We start from the raw sequence: 18144 nt of genomic DNA, 5'->3' as shown, positions 1-18144 counted from the left end.
AGCAGGATCTATATAATGCTTTGCAGTCAGTTTAGATGATGGAGAATGACCTGTAGCCCTTATTTAAATTTAGCAGACCATTTTATACAATCATTAAATAACCAGCCTCTAACCATGTAACAGTCCATGGGTCTTCCTCTGTCCTCTCTTGTTAAAAAGTAACAGATACAGAGTGATAACTCTTCAGGGGTGCTAGCGGCTTCGCTTTTCTCGCTCCCACTGTAAACCTGATGAAAGTACTGTGATTTTTCTGTATTACCTGCTGATTTGAGCCTGGCCAAAGTCTAGGGATGAGAGAATGGAGAGTCACTAAGAATGCTTTTTCTAGTCGAGTATTCTTTGTCATTCAATGCAAGGCAACGTATGTCTTCTCTCCTAAGAGAAGATCACAACCTCTTAAGTCTTATTGCTTGCCTCTGTAGTAGAAAAGCATTTGTCTGACAAATAGTACTTGTTCCTATGATGCTCTTGCTTGATTTGCTGTTGGGGGAATGTTTTTGTTTTGTGCTTTAGGGTAGCACAGTCAGCTGTAAGTTTCTGGGAATTTTAGTCTGTATCCTGTAAACTGAAGAGTCACAGCTGGTATATTTGCCATGGATGTAAAGGAGGAGGAAGAAGTGTAAAGATCCAAGTTTTTTAGGTCAGTATGATTTGTCAGGTCAGGATATGTAATTTCTGTCCCTGCTGTACTATTGATGAGTTTTCTTCCTCTTTCTACTTCAGAGAGGTTTTCTTGCCAAACTATTTTTGGGAGTTTGCTGTTCTACGCTTCAGGAATTTTGTTCTTATTACTTTGCTATTTTTCGGTATTCCTCCCATCCCAGTCTGTTTATCAGTTTTGCAGTTCTCTCTCCTACACTGAAGTGCGCTGTTTTGCTGTCCTTGGAATGAAGTAGTAGAAAAACTACTTAGCAATTGCTGGTTAGGAGTGTTCTTTCTTCCACAGGACATATACCAGTATTTTGAAGACTATTTTTAGAAGATGGGGGAGGAGCCATCCATTCAACAAATGCACAGCTCCTTTAACAGTCTCAGGCTGACTCCTAGCTGATTTGAACATAGCCACTTATAAATATTGCTTTTTCTTGGAACTGTTCTTGCACTTTCTTCATGAAGCAGCTCTCCTGGGTTGTAATTAAAGTCAAATCCCTTGCTTGCTTCTTGTCTTTTTTGTCCTTATGCTGAAATGAGTGCAGGTGTGGAGGCAAAGGAGAGCATGTCATGGGTGAGAGAAGCTGGTAGCAAGCCACTCAGGAATTACCCGCTGTTTGATTTGAGGAGTTCCTGAACTAAATGAGGTTGGGGAGAAGGAGGTGTTCTAGTACTTTCCCTGCTGTACATCTCTCTGCATTAATCCAGTGAATCCTTTTGGGCTCCTGGGTGCTGCCAGCAGGAGCAGGATGTGGGTGCTTTGGGGTACATTCAAGAAAGAAAAGGGAGCTGACAGCTTGCTGTCCTCCAGCCCTTCTATCCTTTCCATATCCTCCACTTTCTCACTTCTGCAGGGGTCACCGGGAGGCAGATGGTGCTGCAGTACACCTTTTACGTTTTTCATGTGGGTTGTTAATGCCTTGCTTTGGGATCTCAGAAAGGCAGAAGTTTCACAGTCCTTTGGCTTGCCTATCAAAACACTCTGCAACTGGGAAAATAACCAGAGTAACTATTTTCTAGGAAGACTGGAACTGTAATACAAGTAAGTTTGTAAATGCCCCTCTTAACAAGGACAGTGGTGTAAAGTAGTGTCCACACAGGTAATCTAGTTACCCTTGGTATTGAGGAAGACTAGTACTTACAGCATGAACTTGCTTGCTGACTTGCTGTCTTCTGGGTAAGTCTCTTCACTTGGATGTGGTCTCTGCTACTACAGCTGTGACACTGGAGTGGTAATTGGTAGCTGTGTGCCCAAATTAACATCCATGGTGAACTTCAAGGGTACTTAGGATACAGAGTAATGACTTCTGCTTCATTGTTTACTGTTCTCTTCAGGAGTTAGATGACACTCTTAAATTAGTGTTATTTCTGCAGCAGTTGCATTTACCTTGAAATCTTTATTAATTTTGAGTTCTTGCAAAAGTCATTTTTCAGTTAGTAAACAGGTTAGTAGGCTGTCTAGTCTTACTTCTGCTTTCAGCAGTTTCGTGTAACTCAGCTGTCATCTAGAGGGTAACTTATCTAGCAATATTTCAGTCAATATTGCCTCTTAGGTTAGGGAGGAGTCCAATCAAAATGGATTACTTCCCATCCCCTTATGTTTTTTCCACCACTATCTTAAAATCTTTGAAATAGGGTCTCTCTCTTTGGGTAGAGTTGTTAAGCAGGATTTAACTCTTTTCTCTCTCTCTCTCTTTAAGGAAAATGTCCTGTAGTAGATAGATGTGCTTCAGACATGGGCATCCTCAACCCTTCATTGCAGGGACCTGTAGGTCCTGTTGAGACTCATTCTGTTAGGTTGTCTACAAACCCATGAAAATAGCGTCCCTGAATTCATTTGCCAGAGCTGTGGGAATGAACAGGATAACTTTGGTCCGAAAAAGATACTTAGTTCAGGGATACTATTTTTGTGGATGCGTACAGAGCCTAACAGAACAAATCTCAACAGAACCCATAGGTGGTACTGCAGTGAAGGCAAATAAGCAGGTACAAAAAACTTCAGCTTAGAAAACACCCCTAATACAAATGCTTTCCTTTGGTTGAGCCACATCTGCACTCATCATGGGGAATAAGACCAAAACTAGATGAATCTGAGGAGGAGTGTTGGAATCTAACCTTAAGTCCTCAGGCTGCAACCAGTGTCAGGTCACTCAGTTTGGGCTTGAGGCTCTGTAGGACTCCAGTCCTGAAAATGCTGATGTTTGCTGTCAGCTTGGCTGAAGTCTAGGAGATTCCTGAGGACAATAATGATAAATATATTTGAGTGTTTGCTGAGCCAATAATTAATAACTTACTTCTGAATACCAGATTGTAACTACTGGTACGATGTACACAATTTTATAAACTAATCCATTGATATAGCCCTTTTGGAAGAGTTTTCCCAAGCTCCCATAAAATGTTTACATAGTAACAATTGACTCTCTGAGTAGTAGAATTAATGAAGTCTAATTTCTGAGATGTCTGCCTCCCATTATGCAGTGCTTATATGCATCTTCTGTCTTTTGGGTAAGAAGCAGTATGTGTGCTGTTATGCACCCGTCGGCATGCTTGCTGGCTAGCAAGTATGGGCATGACCGCTCAGCCTAGTACGCTGTCTTGGTGGCTGTGTGGAGTGGACAAGAGACAAGCTTTTTCCTCAGAAAGGTTATTAGAGTTTTTCTTTTCTAATCTGCTGTTTGATGTCATCAAACTTTTAGGAAATTTATGTTTTAGAGGCACTTATTTCTCTATCAAATATGTCTATGTTGTGTGTGGAAGACTTGAGTAATGGCATAAATGACATTTTCCATGGGAAGTCATGCAGAACAAAAGCTATAGGAGACAAACTAAGGTAGGAAACTAGAGCTGCGTGGACGTAAGTCAGCCTTGATTCTTCTTGAGCATCTGCTTATAATCAAAATCTTTTCTTGTTTGGAGGCGTCAAAAAGCTACGAGGAAGCAATGACATCCTGAGGTCCCTTCCAGGCTGAATTGGTCTATGATCTTGGTGGGAAGAGGGTTTGAATTATCATAGTCTAGAGCCCCTCTCATGGCCCTACTGATGTCATGGGTTTTGTAGCAGAGAGTTTCTCTTCCTCACAGGGAGCTATCCAATCCTTTTTGTCACTTGGTATCAAGAAATGGTTGGGAATATCAACAGAAGTTTCTCCTGGGGCAAAGGAGTTTCCAGCTGCCTTTTTAATAGCCTGTTGCACTTGAGTTGCTGGGGTAAGCAGCTGTGCTGCTTTGCATTCATGCACTGTATTTCTGGGAGTGGTTGTGAGGAGCTCTGCAAAGATGTGAATTTTGGTGGCAGTACTGTACTGTGGTGCAGATTATTCTTCTCAGATTTGTTTTATAGGCTGTAGTTAAAGGAAGAAGTCTGCTTTATAGGTTTCTCTCTTGTTTGTTGTCAATGTACACCGAAATTCTGATGTAATGACCTAATAGCAGGAGTTGGGGCTTTAGGCATACACCCGTAAGACTCTTGTGTGAATCTACCTCTGGATAGGAACTCAGATTTTTAAAGTTAAAACACAACTGCCAAAATTTAGAAGCTGTATCATAAACAGCTGTTCTGTGTTGAGGTGGGCAGATCTGACAGATCTGTTCTGTTTCCAGGTTTAATGATTGATATGATACTTTGTCCTTAAGATCAGTTACCTAAAATTGTCTCAGTTTTGTGTTTTAGAAGTTCCGGCCTGCTTAAAAGGTTGCAGATCTTGTTTTAGCTTCCTTTGCTGTTTCTCCCTCTGATTTCAGGAGTTACTTTGAATTCTTGTAAGCATTATCTTTTTTAAATGTTTCTGAACTGTGAGCAGAATTGCGTGTATTGCCAGTATTAAGTAATGCTGTGAGGGAAATAGTATGTTTTTTCCCACTTAATTATTTTGACTGCTTGTACTTGAAGACTGATTTGTTTCAGATGTTTGCAATTTTATACTAGTGTATATTTAGATGGGCTGTTACAAATCATGTAGCTTATTTTTCCATTAATTGAAAAGTGTGTTAAATTTGTATCCTCTTTGATATAGTGGATGTGTATCAGAAGATATTGTTGTGTGCTGGTTGTCAGATAAGTCTAATGACTCAAACTTAATTATTTATATAATGGGGTCTTTCTTAATTGCAGAAAACGTATGCATTTTAGTTATTAAAAATACTATGTTAAAATCGGGTCAAGCAAAGAGTAAGATTTCAAAGTGCAACAACAAAAGTACCAATGTAAGTCAAAATGACAGTGTAAGACTAGCAAATGAAGGCACTGATGAATGCCAAGTGCTCTTGATTTTTGTTTTGAGCTATTGTGTCGTCGTGGCACAGCTCTGGCTTGCGCTGCTTCCATGAATATTAGCAAGCCTGAAAGCGTTCATAAGATGTTTTAAAAGGAGAAAACTGTTGTAAAAATGTCTGATTCTCTTCATGTGTTTGTTTTGCCTGGAGGCAGATTTAAAGTTATATGAGTACAGGTCATTGGAAACTCCGTTCTATTTTATGAGTTTTGTTCCTAAGCTTTTAACATGTTATTGTTTTAATAACACTGTTTCCAAGAAATTCATAGGCAGGAATGTCATTTTAGCAGTTCTTCTTTCTTGTCTCTTCCTAAACAGTTCTACTTTTATTATGGCTTGGATCTAGGAAACTTGTTATGTTAGGTATAATAGATTTCCAAGTGTGGGTGTCAAGGAGGCTTCAGATTTAAATGTATTCCACAGCAGCATGGTATGAGTTTTTGTGCCCTCCTTAGAGAGGATTTTAGCTGTAAAGTTATCTGTTCTTCCTGCTCAAGACCTTCACCTTCAGTTCAGCTCAACTTGGGTGCAGTGACTGCACGGGGGGCTGGATGGCAGTTGCTCACAGAAATGTAATTAAAACTAAAAGAAATCTAACGAGGTTTCTAACCTATGGTAAAGATTATTCTTTCTAAAAGAGAATCTTCTTCTGAGAGCTGTAACAAAAGTGTAAATGAGTCTCTGATACTAAAATGACAAATTACAGAAGGGGCTAGAGAGATATGCCTCTTGTCTTAAGTTAGACATATAGTTTTCATTCTTAATTGCCATTGATGTGCAATTTAGGGAAGGTTTCATATTTACCCTCTGCTGTTCATATCAGAGATGTGGAGCTCTTGAGTAATGTGGGAATGGACACAGCTATGGGAACAGGAGTCTTTTGTACATGCAACAGAAGCTGGTACCATGCAAATTTCTTTAGAGATGAGAAGCAAAACAGAGAAGTGGGACTTGAGCCCAATGGGGATTAGTACTTTGACACTTCTTACACCCACTCTGGCTTTAAATGTCTTAAAGGAACTTGCTCAAGGAAAGTGAATTTGATTACTGATATGGGGATTGTTGTGGATGCTTCTTTGAGAGTATCATCCCTGTGCTCAGCAGTGGTTGAAGAAAAGTGCACAAGAGCAAGGAACACCCAATGAGATACAAGCATATTCAACAAAAGGAAGGGTGTTTTTTTGGTTGTATTGGTTTGGGTTTTGGTTTTGTTTCTTCCCCGCACGCCCCCCCCAATGGAATTTATTGTAACAGAATGTTGCAGTATCCAAAACCATGACTAGGTTCACGAAGTGGTTAGGCAACATCCTAGCGGTTAGGTCTACTGGTTCTCTACCAAACATGAGTGTCTAGGTGCAACCACTGCTTGGGAAGTCCTTTGACATCTGAGCTGGTAAAGCACGCTAGGAAACACTTACTCTCTTCATGTTTAAACTCTTTCTCACCCATTACAGAGTCCTGTGAGACGCAGTGTTGGACTAGCTGGACTTGAGTGCATTCTTGTGCTCCTGGGTGACTTGCTTGTCTGAATCATTCCTGAGTTCTGTCCTGCAAGGAAGTCTGAAAGAGCCTAGAGCCTTAGAAGGGGGTAACAGCTCAGTTCTTTGGGTGTCTGATTTGATATTCAGCATAACTTTTCTGCTGGAGTGATCTGGATTATTGATCTGGAAGCAACTTTCCTTCTGTCTTGCTCAGCAATCCAGTTCTTCTTCCTACAATAAGTTGCCCTGGCATCAGCAGTTGTTAAAGTACATGGAATGTGAAAGAAGGTTGATGGTGTGGACACTTACATTAGCTCAGTTTGGGATAATTGCAGCTGTAGTGGTGTTTGTGTGAGTAGACTCCTGTTTCTTACTGGTGGGAATGCATTGCAGAGCTATCCTTATTCCTGTGGTCCCTATTGTCCTTTGTGTCTTCTGACATTACTGACTCAGCCCCTTCCACAAACTCTCCCAAACTGATACCAGAATAATAACCAGTGCTGCCTAAAAGACCTTAATTATTAGTCGTCCTGCCAATACTTAAGTGGCTGTTTGAAGACTGATATTTCTTTGTGCTGTACAGGGAGTGCATAACCACAGACGATGGCAAAAAGACAGTCTGTCACTCTTATGGTAAGAAGTTTGGGCCGTGGGAATTAAAAACAAAACAATCTGAAGAATAAATGATCCTATTTCTTTTTTCTTACATACACATAACATTATTATGTTATCAAATGTGTGAATGGTTTTTAGGAGCTATCCCATGAACCAAGAACTTCCTTTTATCCACAGAGATATCTCCAGAGACACTAAGAGAAACTGCATCTGTCATCTAAACTACCTTCCTGATGACAAGCTAATAATCACAGCTACCAGAAAAGCAGACCCTTTCTTGTGTACCTGTAACTTGAGTATATCTTGATGGTCTCCCACAGACACCAGAAAAGATTCTGTTGAGAGCATTTTGATTTCTCTATTTCCTGTTTTCTTCCACACTGTGAGGCTGCCTTGAATGCTTTGATTCTCTGAGAAGCTACTGAAGCCCCACAGTCCACAGTTTTTTCATTCTGAACACTGTTCCCAACCATGATTTGGCATGCTGGTTATTTCTTATTTTTTGGCACACTGGCTGTTTTTTATTTTTCTTCAAAGTCTAGATGCTGCTGATAGATCTGACCAGAGCAAATGGGGCTGGCTGAGCCTTAAATTAATTTGCTGATCTAAGAATAAACTTGTTCGAAGAAACCATTTGTTACCTCATGGCCTCTGTGGATTGTGAGGCCTTCCAACTGTACTCGTGGGGGGAAAATAGCCAAGGAGCTTCCTTAAGTTGAGAGGCAAGTGAGAAGGGCTGGAAGCCCTGCTCCTTTCAGCTGACAGGGATTCCTTGAGGAGGCAATCGTGATGAGGGAGGTGAATTTAATCCTTCTTGAAAAAAGTGCCTCTGTCATATTCTTCCCTGTCATGTAACATGCGGATGAAACCTGTTAGAAGAAGAAACAGCAAGTGATAAACAACCATACCCAGAAGCATGAAACCTCTGACAGCCAAGGCTGTATTCCGCAACAAAAGCGAGACAGGCTCTCGTACAGAGCCCTAACTGGTTTCATTGCTTGTTTATCTGTTCCCTGTTGCTCTAGTATCTGAACAGAAAACGCCCAGTTCTCTAACCTAAATAGCATGGTGCTTGTCATTTAATCTATGTGAAGCCAAAGAGAAGTAACCTGCTGAAGGCTGTCTACTGTTTTGTGTGTGTCTATTTTGTTTGTGTGGGTTGCTTTTCTTTTGTTTTCTTAAGTGAAAGCACAATACAGTAAATCATTAAATGGGTCGTTGAAGTAGTTGTGGCACTTCTGTAAAAGCCAGTTTGACCTGCTTTGACCACCTGACTCCAGTGCATGACTTTGCCACCTTCTCTGCTTGTCCTTCCAGCTGAAGGATCTGTCAGCTGGAGAGCAGTAGGAGTGGGACTGGCTGTGTCTGAGAGGCCCCAGCTGTGGATAGATGCAGCACAACTGAACAGATGAGCTTTTTCTCCCTAAACAGGTGCTCAGCCTCTGTGGATGAGGCAAGTTAAGGTGAAAAAAGCACTCCCCTGTCTTGCATCTGAATTTGGATGCTTGCCAGGAGATTAATGCTACTGAGAGTGTCTGCCATGCTCAAAGCAGCTGTTCTGGCAGACTTGGAAGTAGGGTTGTGTTCCCTTCTCTGAAAGGACTGCCTCAGGGAATGGGGTGAGGTATGAGATGTTTCACTAGACAGGTAATCACAGTAAGGCATCGCTTCCAAAATAGCTACGTGGTGGAACAGCCTAAATCCCATTGATGTGTAGGTGTTACAAAACTGCTTTCTAATATTTTGCTTTAGACTTCTTGGTGCTTCAAAAACTTAGGAAATCTGAAGAGGAAGCAATCACTCTCGTTAATCTTAGGAATCCTGAAACCAACTGTGTTTTCAGTGGTGTTTACTCCAATTGCATAGTTATAATATTTTTCTGTTTTTTTTTGGAAGGTGAGAAATGAAGAAGACTTTATTAAGAAACTGGACTGCAGTCCTGACCAGCATCTAAAGGTAGTGTCCATCTTTGGGAACACAGGGGATGGCAAGTCTCACACCCTTAACCACACTTTCTTCTATGGCCGGGAAGTCTTCAAGACGTCTCCAGCCCAAGAGTCTTGCACAGTTGGAGTCTGGGCAGCCTATGACCCTGTCCGCAAAGTGGTGGTAATTGATACAGAAGGCCTCCTGGGGGCCACTGTGAACCTGAGCCAGAGAACACGGCTGCTGCTGAAGGTCCTGGCCATCTCTGACCTTGTCATCTACCGTACTCGTGCTGACAGGCTCCACAATGATCTCTTCAAATTCCTTGGTGATGCCTCGGAGGCTTATTTAAAACATTTCACCAAGGAGTTAAAAGCTACCACAGCCCGTTGTGGCCTAGATGTTCCTCTGTCAACTTTGGGTCCGGGTGTCATCATCTTTCACGAGACTGTGTACACCAAGCTACTGGGCTCTGGTGAGTAGGCAGTAAGAAACTGAATTACAATGTGCTAAACGCTATCTGTAAATTATCAAGTTGCATTGAATATTCAGTGTTCTTTACTACCATGTAAAAGATGGGTTTGGGCTTTGCTCTCACTTGTTCCAGTCTGGGAGCCAGGCTATGGAAATAGCAGAGCATTCCCTGATGGCGATCTGACTACCCCAGATCAGCTGGAATAATCCTCTTAGCCAGCTGGACATCGGCACTGACTAGTCATGATGTGAGTTCTGCCAGCCATAGGAGGGGTCATTGTACAAGATCATGAGTATGAGTGAGATGGCAGACGAAGGTGAAAACTGAGACACCCTGGGGTTTTGGCAGGCATATGGAGTATCCTGTTGCAAAAAAAACTAAAATAAAACTCTATGTAGAAACTAGGATGAGCAAGAATAATGAAATTGATGAACTTCAATACTTAGAGTACCTTCACTCTACTTTTTCAAATTCTGTTGTACTAGATCACGCATATTTAAATTGTGTATTTTATTTGTATGTCTGAGTTAAATGCACTGTCCTGCGGAAGTCATGGCAGATTTTGGTTTTGACTATACAGGGATCTAAATTTCTTCTCCTGGCCACATGTTTTTTCCATGTTTCAAAAGGCATGATGAAACCGTTCTTCATTCTGTCCATTTCTGATGATGATCAGCAAGAGCCCTAATAATTTGGTCTGCAGCGCCTGAGGCTCAGTCCTACTGTCTGTGAACACCAAGGGTTCTTCTGCTGTGTAATACCATAGCAGCTCCCTGCTGGCCACCTTCTCATTTTGGCATTTCTAACCTGTGATATGTTGAGCTAGTAGAAGAACTTGACATGCATTATGGTTATTATTAGAGTTACTTAAGTACTTTTAACTTACCTGCGAAGGTTGTTCCTTTTCTTAGATACCAATTTGCTGATTAGCAATGCAGTTTCATATAGTTGTTGAAACTCGCTGTTTCAGCAGGTTGGATTTAGTGACCCATAATGATAATCGCACCTATGTGCAAAGTCAGGCTATAAAGGTATTATATTTTTATGGTCACCTCTGATCATGGTAAGAATAGGGAAGAAACATCTTAGCATGTGGATTTGCAGCAAGCTCTAACCATCTGTCTCGATGGATAATTGACATAAATGTGTTTATGTAGTTTTAGGGCAGGGAAGAAGGGCTCTGCCTTATTCTGAAATATGCAGCAGGTAGTTGGAAGCAGGCAGAAGAATGTGGTCGGTTCTATGGAGTCTGACCTGATGTGGCCAGTTCTGAAGTGCTTCACCATGTACAAAGGGTTGATAGAGGCTTGGTCTTCCCTGCTGCAGGGTTGGCATGGAGAATAAGCGGTGCGTGTAAGGTTCATGTCCTTCACTTACCAGGTGCTAGGACTAGCTATACCAAGTTATGGTCTGGTGAGAAGGGGTGGGGGGGGAAGGGTGCTGACATGGAGTTTCTTTATATTACGTCATAAATTGCTTCTTATTCTGGATTTCTGTGTTCCCAGACCTAGATGTTTCTGGTTTTACCTGTGGAACTTGGTCTTACAATCTAAAGCTGTGTATCAGAAAACAAAGACTGCTTTTGGAAACAGTTTGTTTCTTTTTTCCTTCTTGTAAAATATAACTGCATTCCAGATGTATTAGAAGGTCTAATTAAGAAAACTAGCATTGTGTTGCATATGAAAGCACTGTGCAATTTAAAGACTATTTTAAAGAATTGGTTGTTTATACTCTTTCACTTATACTCTTATTTATAGATCATCCTTCTGAGGTTCCTGAGAAGCTCATTCAAGATCGGTTTCGGAAGCTAAGCTGTTTTCCTGAGGCTTTCAGCTCAATCCACTACAAGGGAACAAGGACATACAATCCTCCAACAGATTTCTCTGGACTTAGGCGAGCTGTGGAGCAGCAGCTGGAGAACAATACTACTCGGTCACCTAGACAGCCTGGAGTTATCTACAAAGCACTAAAAGTAAGTGGAGAAGAGTTCATCGCAATCTTTATTTGTATCGCTGTTGCTAGTAACTGTCAGTTAGAGCTAATAAAGGTAGAGCACGTGAACCGGTGATGCAGACTTGCAGATGTCTGGAGATAAAGCAAGTTGTCCGTGAAGATGATGATTTTTTTGTAATAGCCAGGTAGGTTGGGTAGTTTTGTTTTTGTGGGGTTTTTTTGCTTTAAAACAAAAAAAACACCTTAGCAAAGACCCTGACTCAAGAAAGGTCAAGAAAAGTTGAAGAGCAAAATGGAGCAAAATCAAAAAACTGAGCTGGGAAGAAACTGACTGGAGGAAAAAAATCAACTGGATTTGTGAGTGACAAGCACTTAATGACAGTGAGTTACAAAGGGGAGGCCCAGAAACAGTTATTGGTGAAATTCTTAAGAATGGCCTCAGCACAAGGGGAGGGAATGCAAGAGACTTGGAGGGAACTAATGGTTGGCAAAACCTAGCACTGAGTGTAGTGTAACCCAAGGGCTAGGAGGCAAGAAGGAGGAAGGAGATGTGTTGGTAGCTAGAAAACAAGATGGGGTCAAACCAAATGATGTATCATTGCAGAGGTGTGGCATCAGATCAGAAGGCTGGTGAGAAGGAATTGGAGAGAGCAGCTGATGGTTTTCTTAGAAGGTTCACCTTGCTAGGATGTCAGAGGGATTTTCAGGTCTTCAAATTTACAGTCTGTCCTACAAGTTTCCACACTTTGCTACCACTACCTGATTAGCAACATATTTTCATTGGCCCAAAGAGCACAGCTGTTGTCGGGGAGGGGCGGGCAGAGCTGGGGCATATCTGCAGAAGAAGGTAGTGTTAGCAGTCTTTTCTGATGTTAGTCACAGCTGTTGGAACAGATAATTCCGGCTGCTCTGTATTTGGGGTAGCTGAAGCACAGAGGGAATTGCAGTTTCACCAGAGAAGAGCAGTTGTTCAAGGGGCCAGAGGAAAGCTTGGCGCAGCACTTTTTGAGCTGAGGGGCAAAGAATGTGTCTTCATGTACTGTGAGAAATGACTCTGAGTTTCCTTCTGGAGGTTTCCAGAACGCAAAGCACTTTTAGCAAGCACCCTGCTATTTTGGGCATGGGTTGTATGCACAGAGGTGGATGCAATCTTGTACCACCCATTTCTACTATAAAATTCAAAGTAGGGGCAGGAGGAGAGGAGAAGAGTAAGTATCTCACAAGCATTCAGGTCACTTCCATACAAGCGCAGGATTGTTTTGGGGCTTGGTTTCTAATCCTTGTCTTGGTTTCCAGGTTAGAAAGACATTGTTAGCTTTGTATTCTCTCTCTGCCTCTCCCTCCAGTAGAGGAACCCATGCTTTACCTTGCAAAAGCTTTCATAAAATGTCTGCATTGCTCTCAGTCCCTAACCAGTTCATTCTTTTCTGTTTGACAGGCTCTAAGTGACCGGTTCAGTGGTGAAATTCCTGATGACCAGATGGCTCACAGCTCTTTCTTTCCAGATGAATATTTCACATGCTCCTCTGTGTGCCTCAGCTGTGGGTAAATAGATGAGAAATGTACCCTCATTCTTCTAGCAGATAGTGCTGCCCTGGTCTGCAGCCATAGTACACAAAGTTTCTGTGACATCTTGACATCTGACATCACCTGTCATCGGCTAGTACTTCCAGGAAGAATTTGCTTGAAATTCAACTCTTAATGTGAATTGGACGACTGTTGTTGCCGCATCCCAGCTGGATGCGTGTTCTTTGCCTACTCTGTTTTTGTGTATGGCTACAAACTTGTTGTGCCCATATCTTTCCCCAATGCACACAGGGCAGGAAGAAAGGAGTGTCTAAAGAAATCCCCTGAAATTTGCTATGATGATTCTTCCTGCCATTTTTATTAGCTAAACAGTATAAACAATCCGAAAGCACGTATCCTGGGCCTGGGCTGTGTTTAGTGACTAGATCTAAGTAGAGCCCCAGGTTGGATTACAGCTTGGCTCGTAGCTCTCTAGGAAGAGCCCAAAGATTGAGCCTGGAAGGGCAGTAGATGGCAGTCAGTGTTCCGAGTCTGTGAGCTGCTATAGCAGCATGATGTTATAGCTGATTATGCTTCTGGAAACATTTTCTCTCAAATGTGATATAGTCCTATGTTCCTGCTCTTTTATGCTCATTAGAGAATTTTTAGCAGCTCCTTGCAAAGGCTGCAGTGTTAACTAGGTCCTGGTCCGTTTCCAAACTTGGTTAGTCCTTCCTAAAACCCTCTGGGAAATTTAAAATGGCTACAGTGATCACTTCCTGCACTGAACTGTTGTGTCATGCTGCTTTGTACTGTGAAATTGTTGCTACACCTCCTTCCAAGGAGCCTGCCTTCCAGTGATAAATGATGTCATTGCTGTATGTACAGTTATGAAAATGGTTTGGGGTTACAATGCCTATACAAATGCAAGATAGTAACAGAAATGAACTCTTGGTGACATCTGTCCCGTATCTAACAGCATCAGCTCATGGTTTGCTTTTTCATACTCAGGTGTGGCTGTAAGAAGAGCATGAACCATGCAAAGGAAGGAGTCCCTCATGAATCCAAAAGTCGATGCAGATATTCTCACCAGTATGATAACAGAGTCTACACTTGCAAGGTGGGTAGTGACACAAGGACAAGGTCTGAAGAATGCAGAAGGAAAGGATGGCCCAATAAATGAGGAATATCACAGGCGTGTACCTGTTTTCTTGCATTTTTTCAAATGGGAGAGGTGCTCATGGCCTTCACAAAAAAAAATTGATCCCCGTTGAACCTGTATTTTTGCTTGGAGAGGTCATCACCTCTGTGTGCTGTGTGTCATTTGCTGGCTAAATTGTGAACCCAGCTGCTGTGGAGACCACTGTATGTGAATTATATGCTGGAGAGGAAGTTTTTACATGGGGAGGGGCTTTTTACAAGGGCATGTAGTGATAAGATGAGGGGGAATGGCTTCAAACTGAAAGAAGATAGATTTAGATTAGACATTAGGACGAAACTGTTCACTCTGAGGATACTAAGGCACTGCAACATGTTGCCCAGAGAAGTTGTGGAAGCTCCATCCCTGGAGGTGCTTAAGGCTGGGCTGGATGGGCCTTTGAGCAACCTGGTCTAGTGGGAGGTGTCCCTGCCTATGGCAGGGGGGTTGGAACTAGGTGATCTTCAAGGTCCCTTCCAACCTAAACCAGTCTATGATTCTATGTGGCCAAACAGCAGCAAACCTGGAGCCTGGGATTCCCAAGTATGCAGTTTTAATTGAGCCTTTGTGTTACAGGCCTGTTACGAACGAGGGATGGAGGTCAGCGTGGTGCCAAAAACCTCTGCTTCCACTGACTCCCCTTGGCTGGGCCTTGCCAAGTATGCCTGGTCAGGGTGAGTACTGCAGCTAAGATCTCTCTGCTTTCTGTTGCCTCCACACTGTCTGGTGCACTAGACTTCCAGTATATCTCTGAGGTAAACTGTCTTCCCCTACTGCAGATATGTGATTGAGTGCCCCAACTGTGGAGTGGTGTACCGCAGCCGACAGTACTGGTTTGGCAACCAAGATCCTGTGAACACTGTAGTGAGGACAGAAATTGAGCATGTCTGGCCAGGGGTAAGTCAGGTTGCTGGATAGTCTTTGTGTATATGTGCAGCCATGCACATGTTTATGTTGTGAACGATACACCATTAAAACCTATCCCTGTGTTTCAAAGCAGGACTGGTGAATTTTTTTCTTCTGCTTGCCCTCCAGTTTAACAGGAGCAGTGGGTTACAGAGCCATCTGCATCTAAAAAAAAAAAAAAAAAAGGTTTCCCTGTTTTTGTTTTTAAATGAATATCCATTTCATTCCAGACTGATGGATTTCTGAAAGACAACAACAATGCAGCCCAGCGTTTGTTGGATGGGATGAATTTCATGGCACAATCAGTATCTGAACTTAGCCTGGGACCCACAAAAGCTGTGACCTCCTGGTTGACAGACCAGATTGCCCCAGCTTACTGGAGACCCAACTCTCAGATCCTGGTAAATAGCAGCTGCTGTAGAGAAAAGCTTTGCATAGCTAAAAAAACTCTTTTCCTCACCCTTTAAGTAATACAGTATTTTGCAGTTTCCAAATGCTTTTTGTTTTATTGCAGCAAGCCCTTCTCCTACAAATTTGAGAAAATTGAAATGCTTTCGGCTCTCCCCATTCTTGACTTAGCCAGAGAAAGTATGAGCAGAGACTCTGCCCAGCCCTGCTAAAGAGACTGTTTCTCCTTACTTTTTGTGAGTTCCTCTCCCAGCAGTATCACAGAAAATCCTGGCTTGCATGAACTTGGTCTTCAAAGCAAAGAATCAACATCTTAAATTTGGCTGCTGCAGTTGATAGTACTATTTTTATAGGTGCAGAAATTAAACTCTGGTTTCATACCAGATGCAAAAAGCTGGCCCCAACAATTTAACTAGAAAAGGATTCCTTGTGTCTTGCAGGAAACGGATACTTCTTCAATGAAAACTGCTTTCTGAATTCTTACCCCCACAAAGATCAAATACCCACCATGATATAGCTGTAATTATTTGTGATTGTGAATGAAGGGATCATAGCAATCTGTTGGCTTAACTGCTGTACATCTACCTGTCTGCATCACTTCCCCAGGATAGAGCTATGGGGCTGGTAGCACCCAAGTCTATATCTTTCACAATTTCAGTCTGAGTGTTGCAATCCTGGGATTCTGATCTCTGTTTTTCTAGTCAGTAACCTAACAGTTTTTCTTTCTATGTTGTTCTGATTAGAGTTGTCGTAAGTGCAACACGCCTTTTAAAGACAATGACACTAAACATCACTGCCGGGCCTGTGGAGAGGGCTTCTGTGATGGATGTTCTTCTAAGACGCGTCCAGTGCCTGAGCGAGGCTGGGGACCAGCACCAGTGCGTGTGTGTGACAACTGCTATGAAAACAGGGGCATCCAGTTAGGTAATTTTGAGTTGATTGTGACAGAATTATCCCTGGGCAATAGTTAGTCCTGGCTTCTGGATCACAACCATTCCCATTGGGTGTAGACAGTATTGTTCAAACTGGGCTTTGGTAGAGAGTTTTTAGTAGGGAAGCTCGAGAGCTCAATGTCTTTTGGCAGGAAGATGACCCTTGTGATGAGCTACTAGATATCTGACCTCCTGACAAAATTATTTTCTAATTGAATCTTTATTTTGTTTTTCTGGCACCTGCTGATGATGTGGAGCTAGCATCAGAACAGGGATGCTGCTGTTTCAGCAGACTATGTATTTTGTCCATTATTGCTGAAATAAAAGTGAAAATTCTGTAATCCAAGATTGGGTGATGTGGGAGATAAAAGCTGAGGAGAGGCTCCAAGCTGCCTTTTGGGTTTGCTGCTGGATTTTGCTGATGTAAATTAACTGAAACTTGGCAGAAATTGTGCTGGACTTTACTCTTGTGTTATGCAGATGTGGCTGAGCTGCCTTCAGATGAGGAAGGGGGGACACTTATTGCCAGGAAGGTGGGGGAAGCTGTACAAAACACTCTTGGAGCAGTGGTGACAGCCATGGACATTCCCTTAGGTGAGCTCTGTTCTATTCTGATGGATTTTTTTTGTCGAGGCATTTTTGTTTTCATAAAGCAAAGCAACTGATTAAACTTCAAGAGTTTGTGTGACAGGCTGACACCTCTACTATGATACCATTGTTGGTTGAGAGGTCTAAAGCCCCCTGCACCTCTCTTGCCTGATGTTTCCTCTTGATTTTCAGCACATTGTTTCTGCAGTTCATACCTTCTCTTTTCTCCCTGTTGTGCAAATCTGTGTGCACCAAGCTGTGAGTAGTTCATGCTCCCCCGATGCATCACTGCAGTGACCTGCCAGTTGGAGTTCCCTAATGACTGGCCAATTAGAAAGCATTCTATCAGGTTTGTTTTTCTTCCAGAGCTGCTGAGTGCCTCTTAAGTGTGTTCACGGATACTGCTGGCACTTGGTACTTTTGCAAGGGAGAGCTGAGAATCCAAAGCTCTCCAGGTTGGTAATGATGGGAAAGTAATCAGTAATGTGACCTTTAACGGTGAGCTTAGTACAGTGAAACTTTGCTGCTCTTTATGTGCTGGGTAGCAGTTCAGGTATGTCGGCAAACACTTCACATTTGAATCTTCTGTTGTTGGACCTGACTTCCAACTCATTGCGCAGATCATTGTTCCACTGTTTTGCCTACAGCATGTCCTGCCATAACTCTTGTGGGTGCTTGTTGTCCAACTCAATGAAAGGCAGAATAAATCCCTTTCTCGGTTCAGACAGTACGTGTGTTTCTGAATGTTTGGTTTGGTGACTGTTTGGCCACAGAAAGTAGGGAAAAGCAAGTGCCTCAACCTCTGGAAGAGTCTGAGTAAGAGAAGATGCCGACATTTAAGGAGAAACAATCTAGCCTTTTGAAGAGAGGCAGAATGTGGGAGAATGGCCTAAATGGTTACCCATTTACCCATTGCACTCAAGTATTCTGTCAGGAGGTCGTCTTCCCCTTAGTGGCTGTGGTATGACTTTCAGTGTGCGATTACTTCCACTGCAGTACAGTGACATGCTCATATTCACAGATTATTTTCTTCTCCCTCTTTCTCATCCCCCCACCTCACTTCCTCCATAGGTCTGGTAAAAGATGCTGCCCGACCTGCATACTGGGTACCAGACCATGAAATCCTGCATTGCCACAACTGCCGGAAGGAGTTCAGTATCAAACTCTCCAAACACCACTGTCGGGCCTGTGGCCAGGGATTCTGTGATGAGTGCTCACACGACCGCAGAGCGGT

The 18144-nt window shown here is 42.5% G+C and overlaps 1 protein-coding gene across 1 annotated transcript in view; it reads left to right on the top strand.

Moving 5' to 3' along the window:
• Nucleotides 1–18144, top strand: part of ZFYVE1 (zinc finger, FYVE domain containing 1) — a 25702-nt gene that overhangs the window by 5590 nt on the left and 1968 nt on the right. The window contains 10 exon segments of the mRNA XM_009882287.1: nt 8915–9419; nt 11177–11391; nt 12811–12917; nt 13890–13998; nt 14653–14750; nt 14856–14973; nt 15213–15383; nt 16134–16314; nt 16803–16916; nt 17982–18144. The exon segment at nt 17982–18144 is cut by the window's right edge and continues 1 nt beyond it. Coding sequence (XP_009880589.1) covers nt 8915–9419; nt 11177–11391; nt 12811–12917; nt 13890–13998; nt 14653–14750; nt 14856–14973; nt 15213–15383; nt 16134–16314; nt 16803–16916; nt 17982–18144 — 1781 coding nt within the window.

This window comes from Charadrius vociferus, unplaced genomic scaffold, assembly GCF_000708025.1.
Source record: "Charadrius vociferus isolate BGI_N301 unplaced genomic scaffold, ASM70802v2 scaffold50, whole genome shotgun sequence".
NCBI classification, from domain to species: domain Eukaryota; kingdom Metazoa; phylum Chordata; class Aves; order Charadriiformes; family Charadriidae; genus Charadrius; species Charadrius vociferus.
Note: the sequence above shows the minus strand (reverse complement) of the source record. Positions and strands in the feature narration are given on the sequence as shown.